We start from the raw sequence: 17,312 nt of genomic DNA on the forward strand, positions 1-17,312 counted from the left end.
CCTTTCCCAGCATACTGTTGTGTCCGTTCAAAAGAACAACAGTTATGGTTCTTAGCCTTCCATTTAGTGCCTGATCCAATGGCTTCCATTGTTGTGTTTCCCATGTGTGTATCCTGACTCAACTAAATTAAGTTTCTTGCGTATTTGAGGATAGAGACTGTGATTTGTTTTAGCTCAGTCTGACCACAAGGCTTAATAACTATTAAATACATACCAAGTACTTAGTAAATACCTAGTAAAATAATTTCTATTGCTCCTTCAAAGAATATTCTCAGGTTATGAGAAACGTCATAGCTGTGCCCAGGTGAGATGAGTATTGTACAGAGTATTAATTGTTCATTAAAATTTTTGAGAAGCAGGAGCCCCTAACCACTGTAGAATTTAGAAGAAAAAACTTAATAAAGATTACTGAATTCAGAGGTGCTTTTAAATATTTCAGCCCTGAGATTGTCAATACTCTAGCACTTGGCTTATGCTCATGCAAAAGCTTGAAGTTGATTTATGAGTGGCTAGGAAATGTTTGGCCATGAAATGACTTAAAAAGAGTAACTTCCTTGCTAGAACTAGGTCATATTTTAAGCCTTAAGAAAAAAAGTACATTCCCATAGAGAGCGAACACTAATAATAGGTACGGTGGGCATGCGCTATGTGCTTTACACCTATTAGATTTCAAACAAATCAGCTTTAAGGCATAAATTACATACAATGCAAATTGCCATTTAAAGTGCACAGTTTGATGAGTTTTGCTATGGTCGGGCCTCATCAGTGTTGGTATTCCTCATTCTTAATTGTTTTAGAATATTTTTATATGAATGAGTTGAATTTAAAGAAAAATGTTAATTGTTTTATCTTTTATATTTTGTGCAGAAGGAGGGAGGGAAAATATTATTTGGGTTAAAATAGTCAAATTGGTCTCAAAGAATTAGGCATTAGTCTAGAAATGGAAGGCACAACATAACTTCTTTCAATTAGAAAGCTATCTATTTCATATCTTACAGTATTAGAGTACTAAGTGTAACAGAAAGGAATGCACATCTACATCAAACATCACTACTCTATGAGGGAGGCAGAAGACATAGATATTAATGAAAACAACTGGAGATTGACTTAGAGGCCACTTGTTAAAACACATTTTAAAGTAAAATAAAACACCTTTTTGTTATATAAAAATACAGCTGACTCCATATTTTGATTTATGAAAAATAAATTTATTACATAACACCTTGTTTTTAACAATGTTCAATTTTTTTAAATTCAGAATACTTGTGTCATTCATGTAAAATAGTTTGATACAGTACATTGTATGTTATAGGGTTTATTTTTCCTCAAAAATTCTAAGGCTCTCCTACTCCTTCTCCTTTGCTGAAGTAAGGGCACCCTAAACAACGTGCGAACAAGTTTTAAAAAAGAAAACAAACTGAATAAAATTTTAATAGCACTACACCAACCAGCTTTAAAATCAACAAAATATCTGAACTGGATGCCGCGCCTTTTTAAGGAAGTTACCATTCATGCTTTTTCATCTTAAAGCATGCTCACAAATCAGTAACACTAACAGGAAAAATAAAACACTGTCTATGACAATCATTTTAGTTTGTTTGCTGAACCAAACAGGTTTATATCAATGACAATATATTTAATTACTATCAAATAGCAGCTTTAATACCAGTCAAGTCATAGATTGAAAATAAAAACAAACTTATAGTGGGAAATTAATCTTTGGGAGTTTTGAAACCTTTCTGGAAAAACTATGTGGCTTTTTGTACTTTCAAAAAAACCCAAGCAATATAATCTTGGTCAAAAAACACTGATTAATGTAGAAAATGAATCAACCCACTGATAAGACACTAGGATGAAAGGTGTACCAAAATATTCTCATTTTGAGTCTCAGTTATTTTGTTGAGTTAACACATACTGTATTTTTCAAGTACCAGTTAAACTTTTTGTGTGTGTACGATTGGTCAGATAATGTTACACTGAAAGAATTCACCACATACAACAACAAATGCTTGCCCCTAGCACATTTCACAGCTTCAACTGCTACAGACTGTCACTGAAAAAAATGCATTGGTCAGTCTGAACCATGTCAAGTAAACTATGGAAGTAGCAAATCCACAACACAAACTGTGCTAGCACTTTCTGTTCAAGTCTAACCCCAAAATAGGTACAATTTGGAAGCCACTACCCCAGTCTGTGAAAAGTGGTGGAACTTGGCTATTGGACATTTTGAACATGTGGTTGTACAGTACATTCTCATGGCCCATACCAGGTTCCCGCAGAGAGCTGCACAGTTAGTCCGGCAGCATTAGCAACAGTGCATTGACAATATTCCAACGCAGCTCAGTACCGGTGTGTCTGATGTGAGTACTGTGGAGGCTGCTGGGAGGTAGTTGAGTAGCCCATGCTGCTCTGTGGCTGTGATGTGCTTGGTCCAGGATTGGGATAGGCAGCATGTGGATTGGAACGCTAGAAAGGAGATTGAGGGAGAGATGTAATCCATGTGTTTCTATGAGTTGGTTATATCCCAAGCCAGCATGGCTGATCATGTGTGTTCGAGATGTCATTTATTTCAAGGCATTAAGAACTTAAGAGTCTTGTGCTATGTACTAGGCTTTACAATTAAAATGGCAAAACCCCCAGATCTTTTAATACCATTTTTTTCTCTATGAAGGTCTGAAGTATTGCTAGTAAAGAATATTGAGGTGAGTCTATTGTTATGCTGTAGAGTTCATTTTTTTCTACAGCCATAACCCCTTTCTTATGCTGTTTTATATCCACTTGATATGTAATAACTAATTTGTTTGAGAGGTTTATATCATGAACTTAATGATGTATGCATTAAGTAAACCAAAGCAACTTACATGCTAGTCTCTTCAGTAGAAACCTCCCCAATACACACACAAATGGTTAAAGAATAAAAATGAGTATGACAAGAAAAGGTACTACAGAATCATTTTCTTTGGCATTAAATATTTTTATGCCCTTTAAACTAATGAATCTCTTACTTTCTGCTACAAGGTATATACAAAAGTAAAATTACTGAAATATAAGAGTGGTTTTCTCAGTTCTAAAAAAGCACAAAAGGTAGGAACAGTGGTAGATCTTACAGTCCTCTCAGTTTGATGTTATGATTATTATTCACATTCCTGCACCTCTCTTGTTCTATTAGCTCCCAAGACAAACACTATAAAAGATTAACCATAATTTATTACTTTCCTCTTTCAAAGCCTATTTAATATGTCATATAATTTTAAATTCTGCCAATCCTAGCAAAAATGGCATTTTAAAAAGAGTGGAGAGATACTGTTTCTGAAATCACCCACAAAAAAAACAGTAACAGCAGCAGCCTTTGCTTTGTTTCAATAGCAGAGGTTCGGAGCACTGCTCTGCTTCATTCTAGGGATGTCATCACCTTAGTGCGCAAACACGCTCTGGAGCCAAGAGGGGGGCACGCTTCCCATCCAGATGTCTGCCCTTGATTTCCTAGTTGACTTGCTGGACCTCTCCTTACCCAAAGCAAAGAGTCAATATCTAACTCTTGAATTACAGTAGCAGGCTCTGGGAACCTTATCAGTTTAACAAGATCTCTTTTTCTCTTTTAGTAGGTAAATAATTCTAATCAAAGTTTTAGTATCCTTCCCACATTGAAACCCAGGTTATTTGGGAATATGATTAGAATAAGCAGGGAAGTGGTATACAATTTTTAAAACAGGTCTTTCTGCAAAAGAACTGACAATGTCACTTGATAGGATCCACAAGTAGGCAATGCAGCAGCCCTTTTAGTTAGATCTGAGTGGAGTCCTGGGTCTACTACCAGCTCTCTGGATGCACACATGCAAGTTAGTTAGCCTCTACAAGCCTCAGTTTTCTGAAATGACAGAAAATAATGTATGCTTCATTCTAAGTACAGATGCTTCATCCTAACTGAGTACTCGGCAAGCTCTTATTATTATATTCATCAACAGCACCACCACAACTGTTAAGTGCTTACTGGGTACCATAAATCTACTAAGAATTTTAATGATATAATAAAAAATATACAAGTGATTCATGTTATTTTTAAGCACTTGTGTCAGGCTAGCCTTACATACATATGTTCTCTCATTTATCCTTATACAACCTCACAGTTACCATTATTCATATTCTACAAATGAGAAAACTGAGAACATTTGAATCACTTACTCAAGTTTACCCAAGAGTCAGTGCCTGAGCTTGGATTTAAAAGCCTGTGTTCATCACTATAGTATACTGTTGCTTCAAAATAATAGATACCATTTATTGAGCTTCTACTATAAGGTGCTAAGATTTATCATGTCTTCTACAACAACTGCAAGTTATTTGCCAGTCTCATTTTACAGGTGAAAAACTAAAGCCAGGAAATGGTATATTACTTGCTCAAGATCACACGGTTAATAAATGGCATAATTTAAATTCAACTATTCCAAGTCTGTCTAGTTCCAAAGCCTACACTCTCTCTACTGTATCACTGTCAGCACTTTTCCATGCCAGTAACACTTCCTGTCAATGGAATTCCCCAGGTACACAAAGACCTTTTCTTAATTACATCACATTTTCCAATGGTCACAAACCCATGCAAATACTGACAGGGCAGGTCAATACAAAATAATCTCCAAATACCTGATAGTCTGAGGTCATGATCAGTCCACCTGAGGTAGTGGTAGGAGGAACAACTCTCACTTTTTTCAACGGGGGTCCCTGTGCATGACTGCTGTCTTGATTCCCTGGGTGACCAGTTCCATTAGTGTGGTTATTGCCCTGTTGCTGCTGCTGGTTCTTCTCAATTGGTTAAACAGAAAAATAAAGTTCAACTCAGAAGGAGAACACAATACACACAAACCTGAAAATGTTGTGATAGCACTGAAACAAGAAGCTGCCAACTATACTTTAATACTTACTTTGTCTCCTTTATCATCAGGTTCTTCTTCTGTTAAAAATTCTCGTTTTGGGTAAGGGATTTGACAACCGGCAAAAACACTGATCACAAGAAAAAAAAAAAGACTTCTGGTATACTAATCAATATTTCAAATGCTTCATTTAAATGGCGTTCATTTTAAGATGGACTTTGTCCCCCCATTTATAATATAAAACCTTTCATACAAGTGGGACAAAATGAATCTTTTTTTCTCATCAGTGACTTCACAGCAGGTCATTTAAGTACTTTTCATTGTATAAAAATAATCAATAATCATCTCTAGGATGACTCAACTTTTTTTTTTTTTTTTAATCCTAGCATTACTCTTTTATTACTGCAACCAAAATGTAGATTCAGACAAAATGTCACAATTCAAACCCAAATGTTTTTTACCCTCCCTAGCATATTTAAAGTAAAAGGTGACACAGGGAGCACAGATTTATCCAGGAATGGGATTTGTAATTGGTACTCAAACTGTAACTGAAAGCAGTGAGCAACCTCAGTGAGTGTGAGTGAGCGCCACATGCATAACCAACCTCACCCAACAACTGGAGGCCTGCTGAAACGAATGCTAGAATGCTGCCTAAAGCAACAGAGAAACAGGAACACCTCTCCACTATAAAATTCCTCAGTGACACTCAGCTACCAGAGCTCGTTTTTCGCTTGTCATAAGGATTTCATTGGAACCCTCTATCAAAGGAGTGGCAACTTGGAGTTGGCAACTAAAAGAAAACAGGCCTCCCCCACTTTTATCATGCTGGTGAGTTAATAAATTGATCACTTACTCTGATGTAGGAAGTGGGTCTTCTAAGAAATAGGGATCCTGCATAGCCTGTTCTGAGGTAATTCGCTTTATTGGGTCCATGGTAAGCAACTTCTGAAGCTGAAACCATAAGTCATAAAAACATTACTGTATTACTTTTCCTAGTTATACCCCTTGACACATATATGGGAGGTATATATTGTGTGATGAATAACACCATGATTTGGAGGGCATTTATTCCTCCAAATTAAGATAAAATTATTAAATTTAATGTAGTAATTCACATTTTAGTCATTCTAATATTCATTATCTCATGTGGTTCTCCTATAAGAAGTAATTAAACTTGTATCTTCTTACTCTAAACCAATGATCTTTTTCCTATATTATCTAAATTATCAAATTCAGAACAGGATTTTAAAAAGTTCTAAGAAAAATAATACGCTACCACATGTAGCTATTTAGATTTAAATCCAAATTAACTAAATTTAAAAAATCGATTTCTCAGTCATATCAGGTCATTTCTCGAGCTCAATAGCTCCATGTTGCTAGGGCTACCCCATTGCAGCACAGCCCATCACAGAAAGTTCTCCTGGACACAGCTGCTCTATCTAAATGAATATGGTGATTGATATGGAACTTGGGAAGTACGGAGGTGTAGTTAAGTACAGAAGAGAGTCTGGAAAGAGGCTGCTTGGGTTAAAATCCTGACTAGACATTCTTTAGTTGAGTGACTTCGGACAAGTTAGTTAACCACTTTGTAATCTCATTTGTCAAAAGGAGACTAAAACTGGTACCTATTATCACAGGTTTGTTTTCAGGATTAAATGAGTTAATACATGGAAAGCAATTAAATGGCGCCTGGCACAAAGAAAGCATTCTGTAAGTGTTAGTTGTCATCATCATCATCATCATCATCGTCATCATCATCTCTACATAGAGAAATGTCACACTAATGTAAAAACTCAGTATTTTTCTGGTTAAAACATAGTTTACTCAAGGCTCTATGAACTAGAATATCTTATTTTAATATATGATTTAAGAGATTATCTAAATAGTGCTCTCTTTGCTTATAGTCTCTGGTGTAAGTTTTCGGATGTTAGAGCACAATAGAATCACCCTGGAGCACTTCTTAAAACAGGTTGCTAGACCCTACTCTCAGAGGTCCTGAGCAGGAGCCCAAAGGTCTTCATTTTCAACAAGTTCCCAGACTATTGTAATGCTGCTGGAATAGGACTACATTTTAAAAACCAAGGAACTAATAGACATATTGAGCCTTAGACATGGGAGGTGACACAATTAGAGGACGCGACAAGATATATTTTAAAATGCATCTCAAAATGCTTGGGATGGTGATATTTAAATTTAATTTTAGTAATCTGATATTTTAATGAAAACACAATTTTATTTTTAGAGTTGAAAAGGAAAGCATGGATTTGCTATTTAAAATACTCAACAACGGTTTTAAAGAGAGTTATAGCTGAGCTTTCAGATGGGTGCACTCAAGACAGATCATTACAGTTAAAACAAGCAAATAAGCTGCAAAGGAGATCTATCTCTAGAATTTCAGCAGTAATGGTAGTGTGAGTCACTTCAGACTACACTGAGTAGCAGTGAATTGGGGGGAAGAGTAATTCCCCTAAATAATGACTACTGATCTATCACTATTATTATTCTGTAGAATAAATAAGTTCATACTTTTGAAGGATCTAACTTACCTTCTAATTTGGGTCCTGTTGTAAGTACATTACAATAAACATTATTTGGATAAGAATACATTGTGGCAATATAACATGTTGAACGCTGTTTTAAAATTGCTGATATATGACTACGTAAAAATAAGTAGAAGATACAGAAGTAGAAACAGTAGAAAGAGAAGAAAAGTAGAAACAGAAGAAATGTTTTCCAAATGGCCTATTATAAGGGAAAGTTTAATCCTTTCAAAGTAAAAAAAATTCCCATTTAATAAACTCATGTAAAAATATTGGGAATAGCTCGGCTGGCGTGGCTCAGTGGTTGAGCATTGACTTATGAACGAGCAGGTCATGGTTCAATTCCTGGTCAGGGCACATGCCTGGGTTGTAGGCTCATTCCCCAGTGTGAAGTGAGCAGGAAGCAGACAATCAATGGTTCTCTCTCATCATTGAGGTTTCTATCTTTCTCTCTCTCTCTCTCTCCCTTCCTCTCTGAAATCAATAAAAATATATTAAAAAAAATGTGGGGAATAAAGGAGTAAAAGGATTTTAAATAAAGCAAAATATAATCTGCTTCCTCAGATTCCCCCTTTTATGGTATGTAGCTTTTTTGGAAAACATAAAGTAAAAAACATTTTTAATTTTTACGGCATAAAAAATTGGAAATATTTTAAATAAATTTAAGTTGGCAATAGTTGAATAAAACCACATCATAAATTATCTTGATAGTACATGGATTAATTCAGTTTCCAGGTCATCATTTTTCCATTATACACTGATAAATACTGCATCACTCATACTCTTCCAGAAAAAGCAATTAATACATACAATTATCTAAGGACTTCTAATACCCAAGTTTATAAGAGGTATCTTGGGAGTTAAAAATTTTGTGAACAGTTTTTTCAAAGAGTTGAAATACAAAATAATTTATAAAAAATATTTCTGAATGGTGGGGTTATTTTCTTCTTGATTCTCTTCTGAAATTTTTAAATAACTGATGAAATCTAGTAAAGTATTTTAAAATGTTCTTGATAAACTTGGTATAATGACTATCTTGAGAAAATCTAATCTAACCATATCAAATCATGCTATGGGTTTGGAAAAACAAATATTTTTATGTCTTTACTAGTATTTATGAACAGGATCTCTGCATTTACTGTTCAAGTACTCTAAATGTGCTGAGTAACCATATACATTGACCCAATAAAGCCTTAAGATGGGCTAATCAATTAGGGGAGAAAAACGCATTTTATTAGTACTGTTTGCTAAAGCTTACCAAGTGGAATGCTTTACTATCTGGTTTAACTTTATGTTTTTCCATATACTTGATAAGGCTGCAGTTGGTATACCTGAAAGAGAAATACTATGAGATATCTATATTAAGTTTGAGGTTAATTTTACATTGGCTGAAGTTTTTCCACACAAAATTCTTTTCATCATAATATAGAATATATATTGAAAATGGTATAATCAGCATAAAGAGTGGCATTAAATCAATTTTATACTTCACTAAATATTCACACTGGTCACTTTTGAACGGATACTACTGATTACATGCAAGATAATTTCATTCATAATATACACTGAATAGTTTTCACATGCATGTTATCTCAAAAATTACCTTAAATAATATATGGGTCAAAAGTTTAACTCAGCCTTAAATAAATTAAAAGAAAAAAATTTGTTGTAAGTCTATATACTACCCTCTTCCAACTCCCTGATTTTACACTGTAAATAAATGAAATATTCCTTCTTTTTTATTAAAACTTGCTTAAAATTACCCAACCTAGATGGGTAGGCAAGTGGCTATTTGCAAGGCTTATTTATTTCAGTCACTTACTGCCTAGAATTACTTTCTACAAATGCTTCCAGAAAGTAATGAATATGGAAAAAAATAAAATTTTTTCTCATATCCAAATCAGCTGCTAATATTAGATATTCACCTTTCTTATATCATTTAAACATCTTAAGAAATGAAGACGGTCACAATGTAAAAAATATATATATATTAGAGTAAATATATAAAATTACTTATTAGAATAATATTATGTTGCATATTCTATTATGTTGAGTACTCAATCTTCTGCTGAGTATTCTGGAAAGGCAAAACTCAACAAAAGGTCTATTTTCTTTCCAACTTACGTATTTCTTCTGAAATCTTTCATTAATGTTGAATGTTCAGGCATCTTTTTTATATCTTCCCAATCTTTATCTGTGAAATACATTGATAAAATTTTATGTTGTCTAGGTTCCTAGTCTCAAGAACTTTAATAAAGGTCATCTCAGTTTCATTACATTTCCTATACTTTTAACCTCCATGAAAGCACAGACTTCAAATAAATGGTAAGCTATAGTAAACATCTTATCTTGAACTGTAAATACAACTCTACCTTGTATAGAATTAGACCTTTTTATCTCTCTTTTTAATGCCAACTTTCTACGTGTTTGACTATGTTTATGTTACCTCAATTTCTATAACTAGAGGGTAATAAGTTATAAGTATTTCTATTATTAAATAATTCTATTTCTCTGTAAAATCAGTATTTTTCTTTTTTCTACCAAATTTCTTTGTTAAATCAGTAACCAATCTCTTCAATAATAAATGTAATGTCCTCCCCTTAGCAGCTTTAAGGTACACTTCTTTTTATATGGCCCTCCTTATTGTCACCTTATTAAATACATTGCTTTTACATCAGCAATCTATGTAAGCAGTAATAATTACCTGAAATAGAATAAAGTAGGATATAACTAGTATATTAATTAGCTGTTGAGCTTGGCTAGTTTCAATAACATAACAAAAACAATCCCAGCTACTAATATATTAGGTAGAAAATGTTTCAGTTAGTTTTGCTGGCATTAGAGTTATTCAAACAACACAGATAGATAGCTTGTTTTCTCCATCATTATCAATGGACATTTACTTTGATAAAGTAAAAGAGAGTCTACTAGGTGCACAGCACTATAACGGTAGCTGAACAGCACCATTAGCTTTGAAATGGCCTTTAGAGGTTCGAGCTTCTTTCAATTTACTTGTAAAAATATCTGCTACCTTCCTCCACAAATATCACATATTTTAAAGTAAACTAAATATATATATTAAGCTCCTAAATGGAATTTTCTCAACTATTTTCTTACTTCAATTTCTCTATTTTGTAAATTTCTCAAGCTAGAAATCTTGAGATAATCTTTTAACTTTTCCCTCAATGATACACTTGCTATAAAAAGGATACATTTGTCCTTTATTCTCCATCCTTATTGTCACTTTACACCTGGAGTACTGTTATAGGCAAGCAGCTGGTTTCCCTGACTAAAGTTACTTGTTTTACATTGATTTTTATAAACCACTGCCATTCTTAGATCTTTTAAAAATGTAACATAAATCATGCTACTAGTTCTCCAAATTTTATCATGGAGTCTCACTCTTTAGCATAGGAAATCTAAATTCTGCTGCCTGTTCTTCAAGTTCCTTATAAGCTGAGCCTATCCTAACTGTTGAACCACACATTAAGAATCATCTCCTAAAGAGGCCTTTCCCACTGCCACCCCATCTTAAGTCATGTTCCTTTCCCTGGTGGACCCATTCAGAAGTGGGAAGCAAAGGCCACTCTTCTCCATCTACTCAAACCATACGTATTATTGAAACAGTCTATTTAGATCAATAAAATGTAAACTTGAAGAGGGCAAGGATCATATCCAAGTCAACAATATTTTATATTTAACACAGTGCCTGGCACATGGCAGGTAGTCGGTAAATACTCAGTGAATAAATGAAATTCCCATTACAACAAAGCAATCTTTGCAGAATTGTTAACCAATGTTGGAGAAAGGCAGTATCTGTGTAATTATTCTGCATTTACTGATAATTAACACCCTTCTAAGGGAATGTGAAATTATAAACTCCCAGATATATGTGTATTAGTCTTGAGATATAGTGACCTGAGAAAAAATCCCAATAAACAATTTCTAATAAGTACTCAACTATCCAAAATTATAAAGGTGCTTTAAACAAATTTTCATTATTCTGGACCACTGGGCACAGTTTTTAGTCACTGATGAACTATCATTCTGTGGTATAACAAAGGAATGGGATACAGCTGAAGAGATCTAATGCCCATGATGAGACACCTAAACAACTTTCTCCCTGCCACAAATCAGTGCAATCAAGGTTGTTGGAATGCTTGACTTTCACCTACATTCTGACTGTTGTATGACAACACTAAAAAGAATGTTCTTATTGACAAAGATTATAGAGAAAAATATGCTATTATTCAATACAATGTGATTCTGTACAGTGTTCTAAAGAAAAATCATGTTCAAAATTTATATTCAAGTGCCAAGTAATTAATGGCAGCATAATATGTGCTGCCAGACAAAAATGCATGCTATTGAATTTTATTTGCAATTCCCACTGGTAAGAACTAAAGGCACCTTTTTAAATACAGATATTGCAAATATTTTATAATTTCAAATATTAAACAACAAAACAAAACAGAACAACAACAAAAAGAAACAAAAATACACCTGCAAGTTCAAGTTCAGGAAACCCATAAATATTTTTATGCTAAAATGTGAACTTTACAAATTTTGCTATTTCTATGGATCTTTGATTAAGACAAGTCATAAATATAAAGAATCAAGTAAGAGTAGCTTTTATCAGCTAAAAATATGCACCTTTCCAATGAAGATACCTAAGTTCAAACAACAGTGATTTAAAAACGAAAACATAATGTGTACCTGCAGGGAATCCCATTACATTGAATATTCTGTCCAGCTGGTCATGGTGATAAGGATTACTAGTTTTGATGTCCTCTTGTCGACAGTGAAATATTGGTTCTGACGTTAGTAGCTCTGCAAATATACACCCTATAGCCCAAATATCTTTAAAATAAAAAAAAAAAAAAAAAAAAAAAAAGAAAATGAAAAAAAAAAGGAAAGGAAAAAGAAAAAGAAAGGAGGAAAATAAAGTGGTTCTTTCCAAAAGAAAATGCATTTTTATTTTGGTGGGGAGTGTTTTTTTTTCCTCTCTTTCCCTGATAAGTCATATTAATTCCAAAGCAATTATAAATACCACAGAATATGGTTTGTAAATATAGATTCCCATTCTACCCATCCCAATCTTTCATTCCCTGTTATACCTCTCCCCACTGACTGGCTTCATTCCAAGTTTAAATCAATTTGTTAGCTACATTTTGGGTGAGTTTTAAATGCTTCAAACATTACCTTATTTATGAAATACATACAAAGCTACATATGGATCATGGGAACCACAAACAAACAAAACTAAACAAAAAATAAATAAACCAAAAATCCAACCAGCCCCTGAAATGGGGCATACTTGCCAAAAATAATCAGCACAATTTTTTGTGGTAAAAAAAATTTTTTTTCCTTTAGCTTGTTTATTTAATTTGTGAAGTCTAATAATTATGCTCCCATGTTAGCACTATTTAGCAAGGTGTGATTACAAGAAAAAGACAGCAACTGAACACAAATATTCTAACGAAACAATGTTTCTACTTGAAGAGTTTTTCATTCAAAATGTTTCTTTTTTTTTTCATAGAAATGTAGGTTTATTTCTATAGAGACATGCTGAATACAAAGGGCTGAAATAAATGAGTAATCATTAACATAAAATAATAGAACATTTTAATAAAAATTAATATTTTTCTTTTTAAAAAAATTTTTGATTGATATTTTAATCAATAAAGAAAAAATATCAATCAAAGCTTTTCTTTAGAGTATAACAAGTGTCAGGAGATTTTGCAAGGTCAAATATTTAATAGGAACAAAAAAGGAGGGTAAAATACTACCTTTACATGGGTACAAAGGCTATAATTTCATAATAATTACTTATAAAAGCCAGGTAAATGGACTTCTCTGTACACAACTAATTCCCTTCATTTGCATTAAGATACAAACTAACTTTCATTCATATTACATTTTTACTCAATATAAAGGTCTATATACCAATTTAGAACTTGAAGCTGAAAGCAACAAATCCCTTAAATGACAATGTTAACTTCTTCACATAGCAGATACTCAGCCAGTGGTTTTTGAATGATCTAACCAATACAACTATAGTGGGGGAAAAATGACTTTTATTATAACTGATTGTTCATCTATGTTATTAGTTGCCACTTAAATGGAAAAATGAGAAAAATTTAATTTATAAATAACAGAATTCTTAAACTACAAAACTGAAATGTAGATATTTAATTTAAAATAAAATGATCATATTTACATTTCAGAGTAACAAGTTAATCATCTATTTACTTAAATATATACACCCTCACTAGCAGCAAGAGATTTTTAAAAATGACATTTTTTACTTATCCGTTTTACCTTACATTAGAGAACCAAGTCTAGCCAACACCACTGTATGAAGAAGTCTCATCAGGAAATATAAACCAAGCACTTTCATTTTTAGTAAATATAGATTTCCATTCCACCCACCAGTGTCAGAAAGCAAATGGGAAAATTAGGGAGTTTGTGATTAATTCTTTTTACATGGGTACCCTTTGATAATCTTAATCAAATAAAAGATAGGCAAGTTAAGCAGGATCACAAAAAGGGCTGAAAGGTCAGCTTGCATGTTTAAAATTCTACTCATAGCACCTAAAAGACAATGTAACAAATCCTTCTGGTTAGCTAGGCAAAATTCTAAAGAAGAAAATAAAATATGTAAAGAAAGATGAGAGATCAGTAAAGGTTCTAAGCATCCCTAAAGTACACTGATTTTACAGTAAAAAATCAGGAAAGTAAGAATAAATAGTTTATTGAACCTTGCTTAACCTCACCCTAATAACCTCTTTCTTTATATCTCTTATTTTTCACTTTTATCAATTTCACCAACTTTCTTTCCTTCAAAATTCTGATGCAGATATGAATCATGAATTTCAGTTTGCTGACCTGGCTATTATTTCAGACAAATTCTAACATTTTAAATAGTCTCTCCTCCCTATCACGCCTATTTTGTCAGATTATACCAAATCCATGGCAAAGTCGTTTCCTACTCACCTACCTGCTTACTTCCTTCTAGAAAGATTTCCCTTTAAATTAAAAACATATAAGTTACATCTACTTCTCAAAATCTGTGATGCTCATGTATAGCTATTGAACTAACCAGGCAAAGTAGGCCCAAATGGGGAGAGAAAAAGATTTGTTAAATAATGTTTTAATCAATAGGTGTACTAATAGCAAGCTTCTAGCTTAATAAAAGCGTCAGTTCTCATTCTCCCTATGTTATTGTATATTTCCCATTTAATAGAATGCTACATATTCAGCAGGCATTCAGTTACTTGAGGACAAAAATCTGAGCTTGAAAATCCATACTTTAGTAAAACTTGAGACTCCTTTACTATTAGTAAAGTAAAAATTAATAATCCCCTTTCAGCCTCTCCACAAAGTCAATCAAACTAAACTCCAGATGCTCAAAATGATTTTAACTTTGTCTGGGGAGGACAATGTTTACAACCTATCATCTCCTCTCTTTGATTTAATGATTCAGCTTACAGTTCTGAACAATGGAGTAAATGACCACAGCACTAAAATCTGTTTGTAATAGAAAGTGGGAACATAGTAGTTGGATGTTCAGATTTTTTCCTATGCTCTTTTGCTGTTTCTTTTTAGCCTTTAGTTTAAAATAATCCACCAATCTCCACTAGCAGACTTAACTCTTCTAAATGATGCCAAAGGTATTTATGTATAAATTCAACCACACAGGTTCATCTACCAACTGCTCACACTACAACTATTTGACAGGGAAGTCAATCTGCTAGGGAAGTTCTTGGTACATAGCTTTCACTGTGGTGTGGGGAACCTGTTGATTACTTTAAGGGACTCTTAGGCTACCTGCATAGGTGATGGGAAGAATGGGATTGAGTGGGAGAGACTGAAATCAAGGAAGAAATTTCATTTTTTACTTCTTTATTCTATTTTTTAAAACTTACATTAAAAATAGTTTATGTGTAATTTCTCTCTCAAACAAAAAATAAAGATACCAATATAACTTTTTTGTGCTAATGTTTTGATACAAGATTGTTCTTGGCCAAGTCAGGTGGACACGAGGTGGGGAGCACCATTGCAGAGGGGCTGTCACTGACCTGAGTTTCAACCCAAGTTAATAACCTTTGTGATCTCCCTATCTCAGAAGGCAGCTGTTTTTACCTAAAGTCATAGAGCTCTCAGAGTTGATGGGGATCTAAGAAATGAGTTAGGTTAAATTCTCATTTTGCCTAAACATACACAAACACATTCACCCTCCGGAGTGACAGAGTTAAGGCTACAAGTCAGGTTGCTAGTCTTTGTTACTTCTATTTAAAGATGACGAAATTATTTTATGCATACATTCATACTGTTTTCTCAACTGGACATCCCTTAAACTACATAATTTGCATTCATTTTGGTTTCTCTTAAGTTTTAAAAAGTTTAAGTTATTCAATAAATTTTAATGTTGATGAAAAGGGAAAAGCTATGAAGAAAGGCATTCTCTTTCCCAAATTACAAAGTCATTTGACTAAAGGAATCTACCTAACTGCTGATAGTTTGCTTTATGACAAAGAGCCCTTGCATTAAAGATGTTGGATTGTAGAATTAGTGAATATCAGGCTATACAAATCTTAATGTTCACAGTAAAATATAAGTTTACTAAGAAAAAATAAAAATATAATAATGAACCAAAGTCACAAGCTTCTGTGATAGTACATTTTAAAAAATTGTATTTATTGATGGATTTTAGGGAGAGAGAAAAAGAGGAAGGGAGGGAGGGAGAGCAAGAGTGAGAGAGGAGAGATGTGTTGTTCCACTTATTTATGCATTTATTGGTTGCTTCCCATATGTTCCCTGACCTAGGATCGAACCTGAAACCCTGGCATATCAGGATGACGCTCTAACCAACTGAGCTACCTGACTAGGGCCAATAATATATTTCTTAATTTATTTAAGTGATTTCAAAGTCTCAAGTTTTCAGTTAATAGAAGCTAACATTAGGTAATGACTTTCTATTTGTATGTTCTATTAACATGTCTTACCAAAAGTAACACTATTTTTAAATATTCATTTTCTAGGTGGAAAAAATAGCTATGGATCATATTAGTTTATATGCTTTTAAGTACATGTAGAATGTACTTGTAAAAAAGATAACCAAATATGTGTTTAGGTAATAATATGTAACTCAAAAATAGAACTACCTTTAATAATCTTTAGTTTTCCTTCTGACTTTTTAAAATATATGTATTTTATTTTGGAATTATTTTAGATTTGTAGAAAACTCACAAAGATAGTTGACAAATCCCATATCAAGCTGACTTAACTTTATCTACATTTATTTTTCTATAAAAAAAAAATGTGATCTCAATGCTGGTATGAAGAGTGGTGAACATAAAAAGATTTTTTGAAAAAAGACATGTTGGATTCAAGACTGATATGGAGAAATAATCACAAGTATTTCTCCTTTTACCTTCTTGAGTATACATTGAAATGACAACAAAGTAATAAAGATACAAACCCACAGTAATGACAAGAACAGGAGACCCCCAGGGACAAGATTCATTCACTTACTCAACAGAATACTAAGTTACTAACTACTATGTGCCGTAGAGGCTCTGGCCTGCAATTGGGGAACAGGTAGGACAGGCGGATCTGTTTTAGTGGGTTTCAGGCACTGTTTGATGCTATCAAGACAGTAAGACGGAAGGAACTCTGATGAGGAAGGTAGGGTGGTTACTTTAGACTGTGATCAAGGAAGTTCTCTGTGAAGAGGCAGTATTTTGACTAAGATCTGAATGAAAAGAAGAGACTGGCCATGTGAAGATCTGATCCAGGCAGACATATGTAAAAATATTTCTGGGACATGAAAGGCAGATGTAACAGTACTGAGAAGGATCTAGGCCACAGTATTACTGTTAAGTAGGAAGCAGTATTGACCTGC

The 17,312-nt window shown here is 33.4% G+C and overlaps 1 protein-coding gene across 9 annotated transcripts in view; it reads right to left on the reverse strand.

Moving 5' to 3' along the window:
- Positions 1-1,186: 1,186 nt before the first annotated feature.
- The window catches only part of CDK8 (cyclin dependent kinase 8), a 164,301-nt gene continuing 148,175 nt past the window's right edge, over positions 1,187-17,312 (reverse strand). For 3 of the 9 annotated variants that reach the window (XM_036298199.1, XM_036298200.1, XM_036298202.1), the window contains 7 exons: positions 12,122-12,265; positions 9,530-9,599; positions 8,664-8,736; positions 5,719-5,816; positions 4,917-4,995; positions 4,639-4,797; positions 1,187-2,466 (listed from right to left, as the gene is read on the reverse strand). In XM_036298199.1, the coding sequence (XP_036154092.1) occupies positions 2,341-2,466; positions 4,639-4,797; positions 4,917-4,995; positions 5,719-5,816; positions 8,664-8,736; positions 9,530-9,599; positions 12,122-12,265 (749 nt within the window). In that variant the 3' untranslated portion in view covers positions 1,187-2,340. The remainder of the gene's footprint in view (positions 2,467-4,638; positions 4,798-4,916; positions 4,996-5,718; positions 5,817-8,663; positions 8,737-9,529; positions 9,600-12,121; positions 12,266-17,312) is intronic. The other 6 variants (XM_036298197.1, XM_036298196.1, XM_036298195.1 and 3 more) reach the window with 6 other exon arrangements.

This window comes from Myotis myotis, unplaced genomic scaffold (assembly GCF_014108235.1).
Source record: "Myotis myotis isolate mMyoMyo1 unplaced genomic scaffold, mMyoMyo1.p scaffold_m19_p_3, whole genome shotgun sequence".
Lineage (NCBI taxonomy): Eukaryota > Metazoa > Chordata > Mammalia > Chiroptera > Vespertilionidae > Myotis > Myotis myotis.